The sequence below is a fragment of the Gossypium arboreum genome, chromosome 12 (assembly GCF_025698485.1).
Source record: "Gossypium arboreum isolate Shixiya-1 chromosome 12, ASM2569848v2, whole genome shotgun sequence".
NCBI lineage: Eukaryota > Viridiplantae > Streptophyta > Magnoliopsida > Malvales > Malvaceae > Gossypium > Gossypium arboreum.
In genome coordinates this window covers 100,484,425-100,502,108 of record NC_069081.1, presented here as the reverse complement: position 1 = coordinate 100,502,108, position 17,684 = coordinate 100,484,425, and the positions used below count along the sequence as shown (strand labels likewise).

Genomic DNA, 17,684 nt, shown 5'->3' with positions numbered 1-17,684 from the left:
GCCATTACTGTGATTGAGATGAACAACCCGGAAGCTCTGATACAAATTTGTTAAAAAATAGAATGTCGGTAATGACAATATATCGCAAATAAAAGGGAAATAAAAATAAAAAACACACAGATTTTACTTGGAAACACTTTCGAGAAAAAATCATGGGCAGAGGAGAAGAAAATTTATTATGTCGAATTCGAATGATTACAAGAGAAGTAGACTATGTCTATTTATAAGCTTGTAAAACTATATTCTAATACGAGTGTAGTAAGATTGAAACACCTTATTCTAATCAATATTAAATAGATGGAGTTTAATAAGGTTTAAAAACCTTATTCTAGAATAAAATAAAAGAAGTGTAGTTCTATATGGATTTTACTTTTATTTTATTTTACCATTATATTTTATTTAAATAAGAATTGGTCACTCAATTCTAAGACATACTTTTAATAAACATTTTTAAAAGTAATATAATGACATATTAAAATATAAAACTTCGGTTGTCAACTTTGATGGTAGAGTGAATAAAAAAGAATTTAATTTCCAAAACTTCAGTATGCAAATAATTTTTTTTTATAGTTGGATATTTAAAATAAAAACACTCTAATAATTTGGGTGCAGGTGAAATTTACCTCAAAACAATTTTTGTAAAGCAAAACTAGGTTTTATTTTTGTTGTTAATTAAATGGTTGTTTGAATTAGGTTGGACCGCTCTGTCGGACAAGAAACCAATTTAGGTATCAGTTTGGAGAAAAGTTTTAAATCAGTAAATCTAGAATTCAGTACAAACTACTTGAATTGAGTTAAAAAAATCGATTGAATCAAATTTTTAATTTTTTTATTATTATGAATTTTTTGATAATTTTTAAAAAAATATTTTTAATTTTTATTTAATTGATTCGGATAAATTGATTCTACTCACAAATCGATGGGCTAATTTGGGCGACGTATTTGGATATGAAAACGTTTGTTAATTTCTAAGAAATATGAAGAGACGAAATTGTCCTTAAAGAGATGAAGGCATTTTGAGTAACGTTTATCGATGATGCGAAGCAATTTGATCTGAACACTTCACATGTGGACTCTGAAAGAACTTTCTTTATTCCCTCTCGAGTTCTCACCACCACCAACGGCAGCGTAAATCCGAGTCGAAGAAGCCGAAGCAGAGCTTTCGAAAGCTGGCTTAGAGTCGGAAGCCAGTCATGGTAGAGCTAAGACACCCGAGCAGCTCGCTCGGGAGCCGAGTCGCTTCTTCTCCAATGAAACGCGACGAGGACACCTCTCCTCTGATCCATGATCACTTTTCCCAGCACGTCGAGGATCACCCTCGCCATTCTTCACGAGATCGTGAGCGTTCTTTTTGGTGGCAAACTTACTCCTTTTTCCCTTTCTCCAAGGATGATCCTAGGTTTTCTCAACGCGGCTCCAGGATCTCTCTTTTCTTGCTCCTTTTTTTCGCCATTGCTGGATTGATCTCCATTTTCTCGATCTTGCATCGATTAGTAAGAAAACGGTTCCCTTTTTTATTATTAAAGTGTTCTATTTACTCGGCACTTTTTTGTTTCTAGATTTGCTCCTTTTTTCTTGTTGCGTACGATCAGATTATAAGTGATTCTTAAGTTTTTTTTAGTAATAGTGTTATTTATGTTTGAGAAAACAAGATACATGATTGGAGTGAGCTAGCGGGTTAAATGCTGTTGAAATTTAGCCTATTGAAGCTTGCTTAATGGAAATTGTGATTTGGTTTTTAATTAGTATCACTAATACTAATATATGTATTTTAATTTATGGTAGACTTCCCCGTATTTATGTAAAAAGGATGGCATTGTTCTGCATTGTCCGCGTGTAAGTTTCTTATGAACCTTGTTCTGGTTTTTATTACTTCCTGTGCTATTAGTGGCTTCTCCCATTTGTAAATGGTGTTTTATGCATTCTAGGTTAAGGAGAAGCCTTCACTTTGGGAGAATCCTTTCTCTGCAACTACTTCTTGGAAGCCCTGTGCTGAGCGCCGTGAAGGTGGAATATCAGGTATTGTAGGTTCCTTTTAGAACTATACAACTATGTCTTTGCCTGTCTCTCTGATTTTGCAAAATGCATTTATGCTGTGTTTGGAAAATAAATTTGGATTTAATTTTCTATATAAATTATGATAATGAAATGCATACATTATGAATAAATTAGTTATAATTCAATATGATTATATATTTGAAAGGTATAAAACATGAATTTCGAATTCACAAATATCTATGGGTATTTTGAATTTATGACTAAATAGGCTGCAAATCCATAAATTTGAAAAAAAATAAGCATGACTGTTACACATTTAGATGTACTTTATCATTAAATTTTCACTATTTTTGGAATCCAAATCCTAAATTTAAAATTTAGAGTCCTGAACATAACCTTAAAGAATTGTTTGGTACTTCCAAATTGTTTCTTAACTTTTATTTCTCGTTAGAGAAAAGACATTTTGCAGAGATTATATTATCATATATCTTGCTTCTTGAATTTGTATATATATTATCTAGATGGAACTGCTAACTGCTAAGTTTTAGGTTTTCATAAAGTACTAGATCACTCTGAACTTTTTCAGACAGGTTAACAATAGCATTCCTGATATTTGTTATCAAGTTGCTTTGTTTTCTTGTTCATGTTATCACAGCTAAGGTTAGCCACTATTTTGAACACTGTGCAGATCTTCCTCCTGAGAATGAAACAAGTGGTTATCTATTCATTCATGCTGAGGGTGGTCTAAATCAGCAAAGAATTGCGGTATGGATTCTTTTCTTTTGTTGCAGGTTTCTATCCTTTTTCCATTTTTTATATTTCAAATGTATCTTATGGAGTTGGAAGGAGTTGCAGTTTCTTTTGAATTGATGGAGTTATAAATTATTGATTCTTATAGTTGGTATAACTGACCTGATACTTGAAGAAAACTGCTCTTCCCTCACCTTACAATTCAAAAGCATTATAATCTCAATTATGTAACAAGTCTTTTTGAAGTGATTGAGCTATAATTCACTGATACTTATAGTTGGCATCACTGACCTGGAATTTGTAAAAATAATGGATCTTGACTCACATTGTAATTCTGAAGCGTTATAATCAATTACTGTCTCCTAGATGGCTGCAACTAAAAGTCCTATGAAATTGAGTCTAAAGTTACCTTGTTCTATTGACTTCTTTTGGCCTATTGTGTCATGAAACTTCTTTTGGAGATGATACCTTGATATGAACAGGAAAAAAAGGATGACTATAAGCACGTCTGTGCCTAAAATGGTAAATAAAGTGCTTCCTTAAATGTTCTTTTGCTGCTTGTTTCTGTCATAATTTATTGATCTTAATCTGGTGCACTTTCTGCTTAATTCTATTCAAGTTTTATCATTTCCAAACACCTTTTAATCGTACTTAAAATGGAAATTTGGCTGAATAATTTTTGAAAGCTCTACTGATTTGGTATCACTAACAGCCAGCAGCAAACTTATGCACTTATTGAATATTCCATGCAGATATGTAATGCAGTGGCTGTGGCTAAAATTATGAATGCCACTCTTATCTTGCCAGTGCTGAAGCAGGACCAGATTTGGAAAGACCAAACGTGAGATTCCTTGTCCAATAATAGCTTCATTCGTATTGTTGGTCTTGTGCACATATATCTCTGAAACATAAGAAGTCATATATGCTTTGAAAAAATGAGAGAAGTAACTGATTATTAGTTAATTTTTACCCTATAGCTTCACAACCTTAATAGACATAAGTTATGTTTATTCAAAAGATTAGTTTTCTTCAAATTACGAAGTTTAGAATTAATATTTGTTTGAAATGTAGTGTCTTTGGTCTCACTTCCAGTGATTTTAAAAGCTTCTATAATATGCTAAATTTCTACAATAATAGTGTACCATGTGTTAATGTTAACATTTGTACTCATTAATTAACATTTGAAGTGGCTAAGCACATCATAATTGTTTCTTTATTCAAGTTAACTGAGGTTGGCTTATAACCTTGTCAAGCTGTCAAATTACATATTTAAGTAGCAATACCTCGTGATTAAATATGTTCTTGGAATCTTGCCTTGAACTTAGCTTTCAAGCTCTAACCTAACCATAGGTTTCTGAGAGTTCTCGGCTTCTTTTGCTCCTCACTAATCACTTCATGAACCTAAGTAAATCACTTAAATGCATTACTTACCATCTGACTGTAGCAACTCTATTTCATCCTTTCGTTTGTAATGTATTTGTAAAATCATGTGCAGCAAATTTGAAGACATTTTTGATGTTGATCATTTCATCAACTACTTGAAGGATGACGTGCAAATTGTTCGTGACATACCTGAGTGGTTTACTGACAAATCAGAATTATTTACCAGTATAAGGTGATTTTTCATGATTTCTCTGCCTCTCTGCTGGACTTGCTATTTTAATCAGTTGGATTTCAACCGCCAATTGAGAAGCTGTTTGCTTCTATGAATTTGCTTCAATGGCGTCATGATTTTCCTCGATGTTGTGATTATGACTTCATTAGTGGCATTAACTTGTGGGAGACAGAAAGCTAGAGGTGGGGCTGATGTGGGCCCTCTGTGGACTTTGAATGATAGATACTTCTTTCATAATGAGTTTTAGCAGACTGCATAACTGAAATTTTCATTTGTTTGTTTTAGATTAATTGATAGGTAATTAATATTTTATTTCCTTTATTTTATTTTGGAAACAATGGCATCTTGTTGTCAAATGCCTTCAAAAGCAAAATGTTAGAAAGCATGCCGCTCATGTTTCGTTTCTCGTATGCTAGAATCATCAGCGATAGACCTTCATCTTGCTACATGTGTATCATAGTTTGTTTGGAGCTTGTAGCCATTCAATCATAGGGTTTATTAGCAATGATGTGTGTACTTCAGATGTGATGTGAGAATTCAAGAATGAACTGAATATCTATACCGAATTTTTGCCACTGGAATTGTTTATGAGGAGAGTTTTCTTAATGTGTAATAGGCGGACAGTGAAGAACATTCCAAAATATGCTCCAGCACAATTTTACATTGACAATGTGCTGCCTCGAATCAAAGAGAAGAAGATAATGTCTCTAAAACCTTTTGTTGATAGACTTGGGTAAGTCATTGATGTTGTAGATATGTGTCGTATTACTTTCAAATGTTCACTTTTCAGAAAAGAGACTTGGGCTTGGTTTGTTAATTCTCCTATACTACTATATTTCCTTCCTAATGCGTTTGGGTATTGATTTAGGTATGATAATGTCCCTCCAGAAATTAACAGGCTAAGATGCAGAGTCAATTATCATGCTCTTAAATTTCTCCCAGAGATAGAGCAAATGTCAGATTTATTGGTATCAAGGATGAGGAACCGCACAGGAAGTCCGAATCCTTACATGTATGTAATATTTTACTTGAGGTTCTACTAATATGTCGAATTCATGCTTCTCTTTTTTTAATCCAGAATAACTAACAGTCCATTTCTTTCAGGGCTTTACATCTTAGGTTTGAGAAAGGGATGGTGGGCCTATCATTTTGTGATTTTGTTGGAACTAGGGAGGAGAAAGCTAGAATGGCAGAATACAGACAAAAAGAATGGCCTCGACGGTATAAGGTGATTTAGAACAACTAGCCTTTTCCGCTTTGTTTTTTGAGAACCAAAAGTTGGTTTGATATACTTATTTCTGTAGTGACTGATTGCAGAACGGAACCCATCTGTGGCAGCTGGCTCTGCAGAAAAGGAAAGAAGGAAGGTGTCCTCTTGAACCTGGGGAAGTGGCAGTGATTCTTCGAGCCATGGGCTATCCAAAGGAAACACAGATTTATGTTGCTTCTGGCCAGGTTTATGGTGGTCAGAATCGGATGGCACCCTTAAGGAACATGTTCCCAAATCTGGTAATCTTTATTTTCTATGAATGCTAGAAAATCTTCTTGTCCAGAATAATTACTAGGCATGTTTTCCATGTTCCAAATATTTGGCGTTTTCTCTATCCAGGGATGCACTCTCCTGTCCCACTTCTTATATATGGAAGCATTAAAGCTGTATACTTATTCAGACTTGTTAGTTAACAAACCGGACTATATCAGGGACTGACATGCAAGCAGTTTATTTGACGTACTTGAAATGCAGACTATCTTTTTATTTTTTTCTGCAAATTTGAGATGATCATTACAAGACTTTCAAACAGGTTACCAAGGAAGAGTTGGCAAGTAAGGAGGAGTTAGTTGCTTTCAGGAAGCATGTAACAAGCTTGGCAGCTCTTGATTTCTTGGTGTGCCTGAAGTCTGATGTGTTCGTGATGACGCATGGTGGCAACTTTGCTAAATTGATAATTGGAGCAAGAAGGTACGTGGGTCACCGTCAAAAATCCATAAAACCAGACAAGGGGCTTATGTCCAAATCTTTTGGGGATCCTTATATGGGGTGGGCGAATTTTGTCGAAGACGTGGTTATCACCCACCAGACACGAACTGGATTGCCGGAAGAGACCTTCCCAAACTATGACCTTTGGGAGAACCCCCTAACTCCTTGCATGTGTAAAGCCTGATAGTGTACGTATATCATTTCTGCTTCACTAGTTTATTTTTCAGGATCATCACCGAGACGAAACTGCATTTCTATCTGCATTCTGAATAAATGGAAATTCTTTTACTCACAAGCTACAAGGAGGGAGAAAACAGGTGAAAAAAATAAAATCATTCGGCCGGAAAAGAGTGCCGACAGAGAGGTGATTGGGCTAATTGGAAATTGACCTTGTGAGGCTGCCTTTACAAATGGGACGCTCAGCGTTTGCAGTTTTGTTTGTCTCCAAAATTAAAAACAAGCAGATTGGTTTATTAACATGTTTGCCCCTTTCTTTTATCTATTGTTTTTACTTTGTACCTTCAAGCATCAAGATTCAGGACGTGTAAATTATTAATGACCTAACTATTTTTTGACCATTTTACATTTTTATAGATTTTGTTTATACACAAATAATTAATGTTTTTCCTCCTAATTATACATGAATTCAAAATTTTAATTTATACATTCAAATATTGTCATAAGAAGATTAAAATTTATTATTATGAATATTGTCAGAATTTTTTAAAAAGAAGGCTTAATGGTTTTTCGATAAAATCAATTAAGCCTTTTTGATATTTTTGCGCCCAATTGAATTTTGGACTAATAAAAGTGGTTAAATAAGTTTTCTTGACTAACTTTGATTCCCAGCAAAAGATTAAAAAAATTAATTTTAAAAAATAAAAAATTTAAAGGAATATTTCATTTTTTGGAAAATTAAAATATTTAAAAAGATTTAATTTTTTAACATTTGTAAATCTATAAAATATTATTAAAATTTATAAAAATATTAAATAAAATTTAAATGTTCAAAAACTAAAAATAAAAAAATAAAAGTTAAATTTAGGATGAATATAGACATATTGTTGTCCAAATTCTCATTGAATCTGAAAGACCATATGTCCAAGTCAATCAAGATGATTTTTCTAAATTATATAAAGTTTTAAAAATATTAAAATTAGTTTTCTTTAAAAATTGATCTGTATCAATTTTTAATTCTATTGATACCCTTAAGGGTATATAAAAATTAAAAGAAACATTTTATAAAATAAATAAAAATAATATTAATTTTTATTAATTGCACGTGTAAAGTTTTTTAAATATATGAATATATCCAATTAAAAAAGTGTATAAATTATTTGATTACATGTGTATCCTAAAAAGTGTATCAATTATTTTATAACCTAAAAGTTTTAAACAATTTGATATATTCATACATTTCAAAAACCTTTACACATATGATTAATAAAATTAAAATTATTTATATTGATTTATTTTAGAAAATATTTTTTATTTTTATACATCTTAAAATGTACCAATATAATTAAAACATTCATACAAATGCCAATTTTTGAAAGATAATTAATTTTAATATTTTAAAACTTTATATAATTTAGAAAATCATCTTGAATGAATCTGGTATATGATTGTCCGATTCATTCTAAACTTTAACTTTTAATTTTTTTAAATTTTGTAACTTTATTTAATTTTTAATAATGTTTTAAGAAAATTGCAAAATTTAAAATATTTTTAAAAACATCTTTTAAAATTTTATAAGATTCCAATAAAAAATTAAATATTTCTTTTTAACTTTTTTATTTAAATTTTTATTTTGCTAACGTGCCACTAAGCAATTGTCATTGACATGGAGCGTCATATCAATGTTATTTACGCTCACATCAACACTGTAATAATCAATGCTAATCAAAAGATTTATTTGACCAATTTTGTTAATTCAGAAATTCAATTGTGTGTAAAAAAAAAATCGCAAAAATTTAATTAATTTTTTTCTAAAAAATTTACCAACCTTTTAAACCATTAAATCTAAAAAAAAATGTTACAATATATTAGAAATTTAGATATCAAAAATCATGGTAGCTGTTCCGAAAGCAAAAACGGATTATTTCTCCAATTAATTTTGAAACTATGACAAAAACCTACTTTTTTTTTTTCAATGGGTATAAACTCTTGATTATTTCCAAATTCTAAGTCGAGGCAACTAAGTCTAATTATTCTTTTTTAAATATTTTTGGTTTTGGGTTGGTGGTGAAATTCGAGGAAAGGGAATTTTAAATAAAATTTGAGTGTTTTTTTTTTAATTTAACGTAAGAAATAGAGACTGTTGAATAATTTTGAGTTGCTTTGTTGTTTTCTGTTGGTTGGAGTGAAGAAGGTCAATCAAATATTGCATATTACTTTTGCCTAAACTTGAGCTTTTTCGTTCTAAAGGTCTTTCAATCCTTGACCTGGCAACTATTGTAGACTCAAGCTTGGAAAAACAAATAAACTCATCTCTTAAATTTGTTAAGGTTTGGTTAGCATTGTTTTGAAAATTCTATGAAAAAATATTTCTAAAGGTCTAGGTTAGTTGGATATAGCAATGGGAGTGCTAAAAGCATCTAGATTACGTAAGCAATCCCAGACAAATTGCTTTTGCAACCAAAAGCACTTTCAAGAAGGGCTTAACCAGCAAAACAGTGTAGCTGGTAAGGAGGTGCAATGGCTATTGGCTTATGCATTTTGGGGTGTATAACACCTTTACTAATTCTTATCTATCCAAGTACAAAGTGAAATAATAGAAGCCTTCATACAAGCTTCCAACTGCTACCAATTTAAGATTTTCAGACCCTTGTATTGAGTACAAATTGCAGAGTAGTTCTTCAAGGTATGCCTAGCTCCTTTTTCAGTTATTTCTTTTGGTCAAGTTCTCGATGAAGACACTGCATCTAATAAACTTCAAAGGCTGTCGAGGCTAAGGCACAATTTTCCGAATCAGTATTAGATCGAGCCACTGTTTTTTTTTTCTTCAAACTCCATGAGATGAGATTAGGGCCATGAAAGTCAACATAAGTCGAGGTACTTTTCCCGTCAATATTGTCACCTCCCCAATCCGCATTAGAGAAAGCAAAAAGAGATGAAGAACATGACGATTTGAGTAGGAGACCATGGTCTACTATACCTTTTTACATATTCAAGTATTCATTTCACAACTTGCCAATGGTTGACAAAAGGTGAGTGCATGAATTGAGTTGCTTTGTTGAATGTCATGGTTATGTTAGGTCAGGTAAGAACCCATCACTTGTCGGAATAATGTAGGATCTTCAAAGTTGCTAGAAATGTCTAGCTAATATTGTTTGCGAAGAAGATAGTATTGTCATAGGACTAGAACTTAAGCCTAGCATCACACAACTTTAGGCGATTCTTTTGTTTCAAATCTGCCTAAGTTAGTCTTACTCTTAAAAATGAGAATTCACAAAGTAATTTTTTTAAGGCACTGAAATAAAGCGGGAACAACTTAAAAAGATAAAGAAACTTGAATCAAATATTCTTTAACTCAAGAATGAAATAATGAAGGAGATACAATGGGATGATTACAAATGAGGGGCAAAACCTTTATTTATAATTGAACTCTCCCAAATCCAACGATACAATTTAAATTATATTAACGGTCAAGAGTACTAAGGAATTTAAACTATATACAATCTTATCTCTTAGGATTAGAGTGCTTTATTAAGCTACCAAGGCTTCTCTATATGTTCCACAAATTGAGTCAGTTCAAGTGGATCAAATAAACCCCCATTTAATCAGTTGACCTCCATGAGACGGTTTGTGTACATTCATCATGAGTTTTGATTCGCGGCTGGTGACATAGAGATAAGGATAGCTTCATGCATATTCAACCGCCTCAAAAGATCCCAAATATACTTGGATTGAGAGAGTTAAAGTCCATTAGGTAGTCAAGTGACTTTAACACCAAGAAAATAGGTAAGGGAATCAAATCTTTAAGGGCAACAGTTAACTCGAGCTGTCGAATGATAAGTTGAAGAAGAGTAGTTATTGAACTTGTCAAAATGAGATCATAAACATACACAAGGCAGTAAGTTGTTCTTCAAAGAACACGCCTGGTATAGCTTGGTGGGATCTCTAAAGCCTGTGGGTTGTTCCATGTAAACCAATTCTTCAAGTGTCTCATGTGAAAATGCATTGGATACGTCAAGTTGACAGATACACTAGTTAGAATGGATAATAATAGATAAGACTAGACATGTCCATGGGTCGGGTCAGACTCTAATAATAGATAAGACAAGAACTAACCAACCTTTCTCTCCTTTCACAACCCACAACCCACACCACATGCCATATATTGCTTCAAACTGATTTGAAGCAATCTGACCCTGCTAGCTAAAATCGAACCTTCTAGCCTCCTCCGTCATTGTATCAATGGACTTCAATTGACCTGAAGAGTGGATTGTCCCTCCTTACCAGCCCCTAAATCACCGTCAGGCCATCCTCCATCCACCAAACATCATGTTTTCGTCGACACCTCTCTTTGGCCAACAAGTAAGCAACCCAATTGTCTCCTCTCTTCATATGTTGAAATTTACATCTCTCATAATTAAACACAATTCATTTCGCTTCCCATATGTGACTACTAATTTCCTATCGATCAATGCATGTCGAGCTTCGTTATAACCACCAAGAAATCCCCCTCAATCTTCACTGCCAAAATCTCAACTCCCGTGCAAATCTGAAAGCCTAGGTACTAGCCAATGCCTCCGTCACCAACGCATTCTGTACCTATCTATTCCATAGGCAACCTGCTCCATTATCAGACCAATGTGCCACCAGCGCATCATAATTTTCTCCAAATTAAATTATTTAAAATTTGTCATTAATAAATCAAACAACAAAAAATGGGAACTAGAATTTGAAAGAATTAAAAAGATTAGATTAGACAGGAAATCCAGGAGGTGAGGTGAAGGGTCAAAAGTCAAAACCAAAGCAAAACGCTACCAATGTCTCTCTCCACACACGATTTTCGGCACAAATGCATTCACCAATATACTGTCGTCGAATCACCCAATGAAATCAACATAAATTATTAATAAAAATGAATTCGCCTATACAGAGACACAAGAACAAACATTCTTTATATTTTGAAGGCACAGCCTAAAGTTTTCTTTTTCTTTTGCCTTTGCTTTTTATTTAATAAAATCAAATAATTTTCAGTGTCTCTTTATGTAGAAAAGAAAAAGGAGATAGTTGAAATTGAAATCGAAATCCATCGTTTAGTTTCAAGTCTTTTTCCTTTCACGTTTTCTATCATTTTCCGTTTAGGCAGCTGATCACGAAATTATTTCTGTCCGAGAAAGCTATAAACTCCTTTCCACAGATTTTCACTTTAAGGAGTTGGAAAATATTAGATTTCAGAACCTTTTTAAATACACTTTCAGTTTTTGCCAGATCTTGCTCTATTCTTCACTATCATCTTTCTGTTCAGGTAAGTAAATATTTGTAGTTTGCTTTCCTTTTGTTTAAATTTATTTAAAGTTCAGTTTTCTGTTTGGTTCCCGAGAAAAAAAAATCGTTGTCTCATCTACAACCTGTGTGAGCATTCAATGTCTTACACTTGCTTAAACTAGATTTGATTATTTGAATGTTGTTTTAGTATTTCAGTTGTTTATGCTCGAGCTTGCTATTTATTTTCTTTTCTTTTTCTCCAGTCATTAAGCTTTCTTGATTATTTGAGATATAATGATATTAAAATAATCGAAAAGGTGGTTGAAATCGGGAAAAAAATTATTACAGTAATAAAACCGGATTTTAAGCTCAAGCTTTAAGTATTGTTTATGTTTTTGGTCGTTTTGTTTTGTAATTTTCAACCTAAGCAAGCTCGGTTACAGCTCTGCAGTATTGCAGTTATTTTAATTTTTTGAATTCAACAATTTTAGGATTTCAGGTTTTTAGTCAAAAAAGCACATGTTTACTTGACGACTGTAGAGTTATTGAATCCAGGACAGGACTGGAATTTGTCTGGTTTTTGTGTTTGCCTGGTAACTTCGATCTTTTGTCGAAGGACTAGCACATGGTTGCTTGCTTTGTGAAGTTACTGGTTGAAGATTATCTGGATTCTTTGGTGGTACTTAGGCTGATTCTTGCACATTTACTATATAATATGATCCTTAGAAAACGATGGAAGGGTCTCGTAGGTTGTATTTTGTTGGCTGCTTTCTGTATATTTTTGGTAAATTTGATTGAACTGGGATCTCATCTTAGAGTCAATGGCTGCAAAGTTGCTGTTTGAATCTCATATCTTTGTTAATTTATTTTATCTGTAACTATTTGATTTTGCTTTATTTTAACACAGTGTTTTGAAAACATCAGGTCTTTATGCTGAGGGTGTCTCTTTCTTTTATGGAGAATTGGCAACTGAATGACTACTAAATAATGCTTAAAGGCTCTCACAATCTGAATTTTGTGTCATTTGTTGTGCATATATGATCAGACGAATTTAAATAGTATGGGGATCTTTACACGCAGGTTCTCAACTTATGATGGCCTCTTTATTAGAAAGAATTATATGTTTATGTGTAGAAAAAGTTACATAGATGTGGAAGTTATTTAACTTTTATTCTATCTTTGTGACTGCAGTATTGTTAGTAGAAAGCCGAATGAGAGCATGAGGCTTATTGTAACAACATTTTTTGGAGTAGTTTTTGGCTTCTTGATAGGATTATGTTTTCCAAAATTGTCGTTGACAAAGGTAGACAACTATCTCTTAATTTTATTTTCATCATTTTGCTTCAATTCAATAATGATCTTTTTCATCTATATAATGGAACTTCTATATTTCTCTGAATATGACAGTTCAGTCTATCAACCAGCATTCTTACTGCTATTGATTTCAAATACACCGAGTACACTAAGTTGGGCCCCTCAAGCTCAACTCATGTGTCCCATCCAGTTGGTAATAATGGTAGCTGTGCTAACGTCACATTAAGGAAGGTATTCCTCCTCTCCTGATCTAGGCATTTCAAAATTATCTGAGAAAGTTTTTTTTTTAAACCTTTTTTGTTTAAACCTTTTTTGTGCAGTTTAGTTTTCTGCACTTCCACTTTATTTATTCAGGTCAAGCTGTTTCTCCTGCATTATAGGTTTTAGCTGCTTGTTGAAGTGGGATTGGGAGGTTTTCCTTGTGAAAGACAAGGAAATAGTGTGGTCTACATGCCATTCAAACTTTTGGATGCAGAGGCATTTTCTTTTTCTTTGTTCATTCAGTTTCTTGCAGAATAATGGTTAAACACTAGGGGTGAGTATTCGATCGAGTCGAGTCGAATCGAGTCAAAAATTTTTGAGTTAGTTGAGTTAACATCCTATTTTAGCAACCGAATTCAATTTGAATTTTTTTCGAATCGAATCGAATCGAGTCAAAAAATTTCGAGTCAAATCGAGTTGAGTTAACGAATACTATTATTTATACTTAATGTTGCGTTTAGATGGACCAATTATTTAACTAGTAGATCAAGTATAATATTATTTAACTGCATAAACAATATAATGATTTTGCCTTTTTAACTTAATGGGTAAACATTTATCAAAACGACATAGTTTTGCCTTTTAATTTAATTATTTTGAATTTTAACTTTTAAAAAAGTAAACTTTTATCAAAACGACGTAGTTTTGTCTTTTCTTATTCGGATTTTCGGATAACTCGAATTGTGTAATTCATATTTGAGTTAAACCGAAAAACTTAATTTTTTATTCGAGTTGATCCGAATAACTTAATTAACTCAAATAACTTGAACTATTTAATTCAAAATTTGAATTTTTTATTGAGTTTTTTGAATCGAATATTTTGCTCACCCCTATTAAACACTATTGTTCTCATGGAAATCCTGGTTCACCTGTTGAATAAAATACCTAGACTATATATAAGACGGAAAAAGCCATCTATTGCACTCTTAGCCTAGCATGTCTCCTACCTGACTGAATATGTGCATGTATCATCTATATATGCACGCATCTAGACCTATGTGTGAGTTGTGTGCATATTACTAGTACTTGGTATTTTGGTAGACATTGCTTTATTTTAGTGCTGGCTTATTATCCAAATGCGTTATTGGAATACATCTTTTACAACCACCATGTTCCTAGATGACATGATTTCTGTGTTTGATGATTTTGTAGGACCTGAATAATATGGTGCTAGTCTGATATGCCATGTTTTGTTCTTCCTTTATGACTCTGATGCAGATTTGGGTCCCATCAAATCCCCGAGGTGCAGAAAGACTACCACCAGGAATTGTTAGAGCTGAGTCAGATTTATACTTACGCAGATTATGGGGCAAACCCAGTGAGGTATTTTTCTTGAACCCGTTTGGCATACAACTTAATTTGAGCCCTGAACTTTATTCAACTTTCAAATGCACATATGACTATGTTTAGCTTTGTCCTGTGAAGTTAAATTAGTTTTGTTTCAATTGAATAACTTTTGTAAATGGAAAACCTTTGTGGAATTGCTGGAAACATCTCTTTCTACAAAGCTTCTTGTTCTCCATGTTCCAGAGCATATGCTAAATTATAACTAAAACAGCAGACTTTGCTGAAAACATCTCTTATACAAACCTTTTCAAGATGCCTAACACATTGCAGGATCTAAACAAATTGATATATTATTGTCTTAAGAGGTTGTTTGCATTATTAAGTTTATTCATGTGATCAAAATCATTATCACTTCTACCATTCCACAAATTAACAAAGAACTACATCAGATAAGTTTTTCTATTACCGTGATTGTGTTTTGACAATATTGCCATCTGCAGGATTTGACCAGCAAGCCAAAGTATCTTGTCACATTTACTGTTGGTTATGATCAACGAAAGAATATTGATGCTGCAGTTAAAAAGGTCTCTCTCTCTCTCTCTCTCTCTCTCTCTCTCTCATGCGGGGGCAGGTGCCGAGAGAGCATGGAGTTTCTGTTGCCCATGTGTTTGTTTTGCACATTTCAAGTTCTGTGACTAAAAATGTGCTTCCTACAGTTTTCAGGGAATTTTACTATCCTTCTCTTTCATTATGATGGTCGAACAACTGAATGGGATGAGTTTGAGTGGTCAAAGAAGGCAATACATGTGAGTGTTCGTAGGCAGACTAAATGGTAAGTAATTGGAATTGGAAAATAGATTTGCAAATTCAAGTCCTGCTTTTACTGGCTGGATGAATGCAATGCTTGGTAATTCTTGGTATTGCTTAGAAGTTTTAAAGATCTAACTATTAGGAGTTTTAACTACATAGGTGGTATGCCAAGAGGTTTTTGCACCCTGACATTGTCGCAACCTATGACTACATATTTATCTGGGATGAGGATTTGGGGGTTGAGCATTTCAATGCTGAAGAGTGAGTATAGGACATTGCAAGACTTCTTCATAAATGCTTCGTTTCAATTTCAACACTTTTCCTTTAAATGAAATTTATACAAAGACGATGTTTTATTTATTTCATTTTCAGATATATTAAACTGGTGAAAAAGCATGGACTGGAGATTTCACAGCCTGGTCTGGAACCAAATAAAGGGTTAACCTGGCAAATGACAAAGAGAAGAGGTGATCGCGAAGTTCACAAGTAAGAAAATTGGGAAAATTATACCATGAATTGTTGAAACCAGACTAATCAATTGAATGATACATAAATAGTCATTTTCATATTTTGATTCAGAGAAACAGAGGAGAAACCGGGCTGGTGCAATCATCCACATGTTCCTCCATGTGCAGCGTATGCAAACCTTCGAGCATTGTTGCTTATTATCATGCCTTAATACTCCACAGGTTTATTAACTAATAGTATTTGTTTTCTTTCATAAATGTAGGTTTGTTGAGATAATGGCTCCTGTGTTTTCACGAGACGCATGGCGGTGCGTATGGCATATGATTCAGGTATAAGGGTGTATTTCTCGCTCACTTTAGCGTTGATAGGTTTCAAATTGTTTTCCTGGCGTACATTTTATTGGTTTTGGTGTACGATGTCCAGAATGACTTGGTCCATGGCTGGGGTCTTGATTTTGCCCTCAGAAAATGTGTAGAGGTCAGGATCCTGTTATCCTTTTTATCTTTTTCTCTTATTCTCTCTGTATTTGTATGTTCCCTTTACGAATGAATTATTTGTTCAGTGATCGAATTACAATACAACTATTTATTAAAGTACGGATATGTTTCTTTATAAACAGCCCGCCCATGAGAAGATAGGTGTAGTAGATTCTCAATGGATTGTTCATCAGTCCGTTCCCTCACTTGGGAACCAGGTAATGACAACATTGATTTTCTCCTTTATTATTATTAAACGTTTGATATGCTTGAATGAAGCACTTACTATAATTTGGTTTTTGTCAGGGAGAGTCATTAGATGGGAAGGCACCGTGGAAAGGGGTATGCAAACTTTCCTTGTTTCTTGTCTCCCCTTCGGCTTTTTTCTTTCTATAAGATATTATATATATATACAAACGCACACAGGAGGGAGGTGGCAGTTATTTGAATCTCATTTATAAAATGTTGCATTTTAAAAGCAGTATTTTTCTTTTATGGAGAAATATTTGTAAGATGGTAATTGACATTTAAAAAATTAATAATGTGAGTTCTGGAATTGGCAGGTAAGGGAGAGGTGTAAAAAGGAATGGAGTATATTTCAAACGAGGTTTTCAAGGGCGGAGAAAGCATACTTGAAGGAAATAAATTCAACATCTCGTTAGGAATATATATATATATATATAGCAAAGCAAAACTAGAAAAGCTAACCCTTTCTATACTTTCATTATTAGTTATTACCCCACCCCAAAAGCATTGGGATTTCATCGGATCTTCAAGTATTCATTCAATCATAAAACCTCACTCCCAATACCTGCAATGGTTGCGTTACTAAGCGAGTCTCAGATTTTATTTTAGAACGATTCTTCTTCTTATTGTTATTCACATAAAGTTTGATGAAATGCATCATTGTTTTTGTAGCCACAACTTTCTGGTCCCCAAATCACATTGAGACTTTAATTCCCCTTTTTTTTTTTTTTACTTTTTGAAATTGGAATCAGAATCAAAATATTCGTTTGTGTGGGTAATGAATTTATGAGTTTGGTTGATTCGGGTGAAGTTTTGGTTATATTTTTATGAATAAAATTATTGAGAGCATCTTGGCCAGCTTCATTGCCACCGCATTGGCTGCAGCTTCCAAAAACATGATAGGATTATGAGGAGGATATCTGTGTCTTTCAGATTTTAAGCCCTTTCAAAGATTGGAAATAAAAATGGGAACAAAAGAAGTTTTGGGAACAGTTATGAATTAAGAGAAATGATTTTATTAGATTACGGAAAGTGGTATGGC

At 33.2% G+C, this 17,684-nt stretch overlaps 2 protein-coding genes across 3 annotated transcripts; both read left to right on the top strand.

The window, feature by feature from the left end:
• Window positions 1–911: 911 nt before the first annotated feature.
• LOC108479358 (protein PECTIC ARABINOGALACTAN SYNTHESIS-RELATED-like) lies at window positions 912–6,956 on the top strand. Its single transcript, XM_017781902.2, has 11 exons — window positions 912–1,493; window positions 1,786–1,836; window positions 1,929–2,019; window positions 2,687–2,763; window positions 3,501–3,589; window positions 4,244–4,363; window positions 4,980–5,096; window positions 5,232–5,375; window positions 5,468–5,591; window positions 5,681–5,872; window positions 6,166–6,956. Exons 1-11 carry the CDS (start codon window positions 1,194–1,196, stop codon window positions 6,523–6,525), a joined length of 1,665 nt encoding a protein of 554 aa, XP_017637391.1. The 5' UTR covers window positions 912–1,193; the 3' UTR covers window positions 6,526–6,956.
• A 4,258-nt stretch (window positions 6,957–11,214) lies between these two features.
• Window positions 11,215–17,452, top strand: LOC108479359 (uncharacterized). 2 transcript variants are annotated; one of them, XM_017781903.2, is made up of 15 exons: window positions 11,215–11,820; window positions 12,705–12,860; window positions 12,972–13,083; window positions 13,188–13,325; window positions 14,574–14,678; window positions 15,143–15,226; window positions 15,359–15,474; window positions 15,612–15,713; window positions 15,825–15,938; window positions 16,032–16,088; window positions 16,183–16,249; window positions 16,344–16,397; window positions 16,540–16,614; window positions 16,703–16,738; window positions 16,960–17,452. In XM_017781903.2, exons 2-15 carry the CDS (start codon window positions 12,841–12,843, stop codon window positions 17,056–17,058), a joined length of 1,179 nt encoding a protein of 392 aa, XP_017637392.1. In that variant the 5' UTR covers window positions 11,215–11,820; window positions 12,705–12,840; the 3' UTR covers window positions 17,059–17,452. The 2 variants fall into 2 exon arrangements, with proteins under 2 accessions (XP_017637392.1, XP_017637393.1); XM_017781904.2 differs by lacking the exon at window positions 12,705–12,860 and having other exon boundaries at window positions 11,216–11,820.
• Window positions 17,453–17,684: the final 232 nt, after the last annotated feature.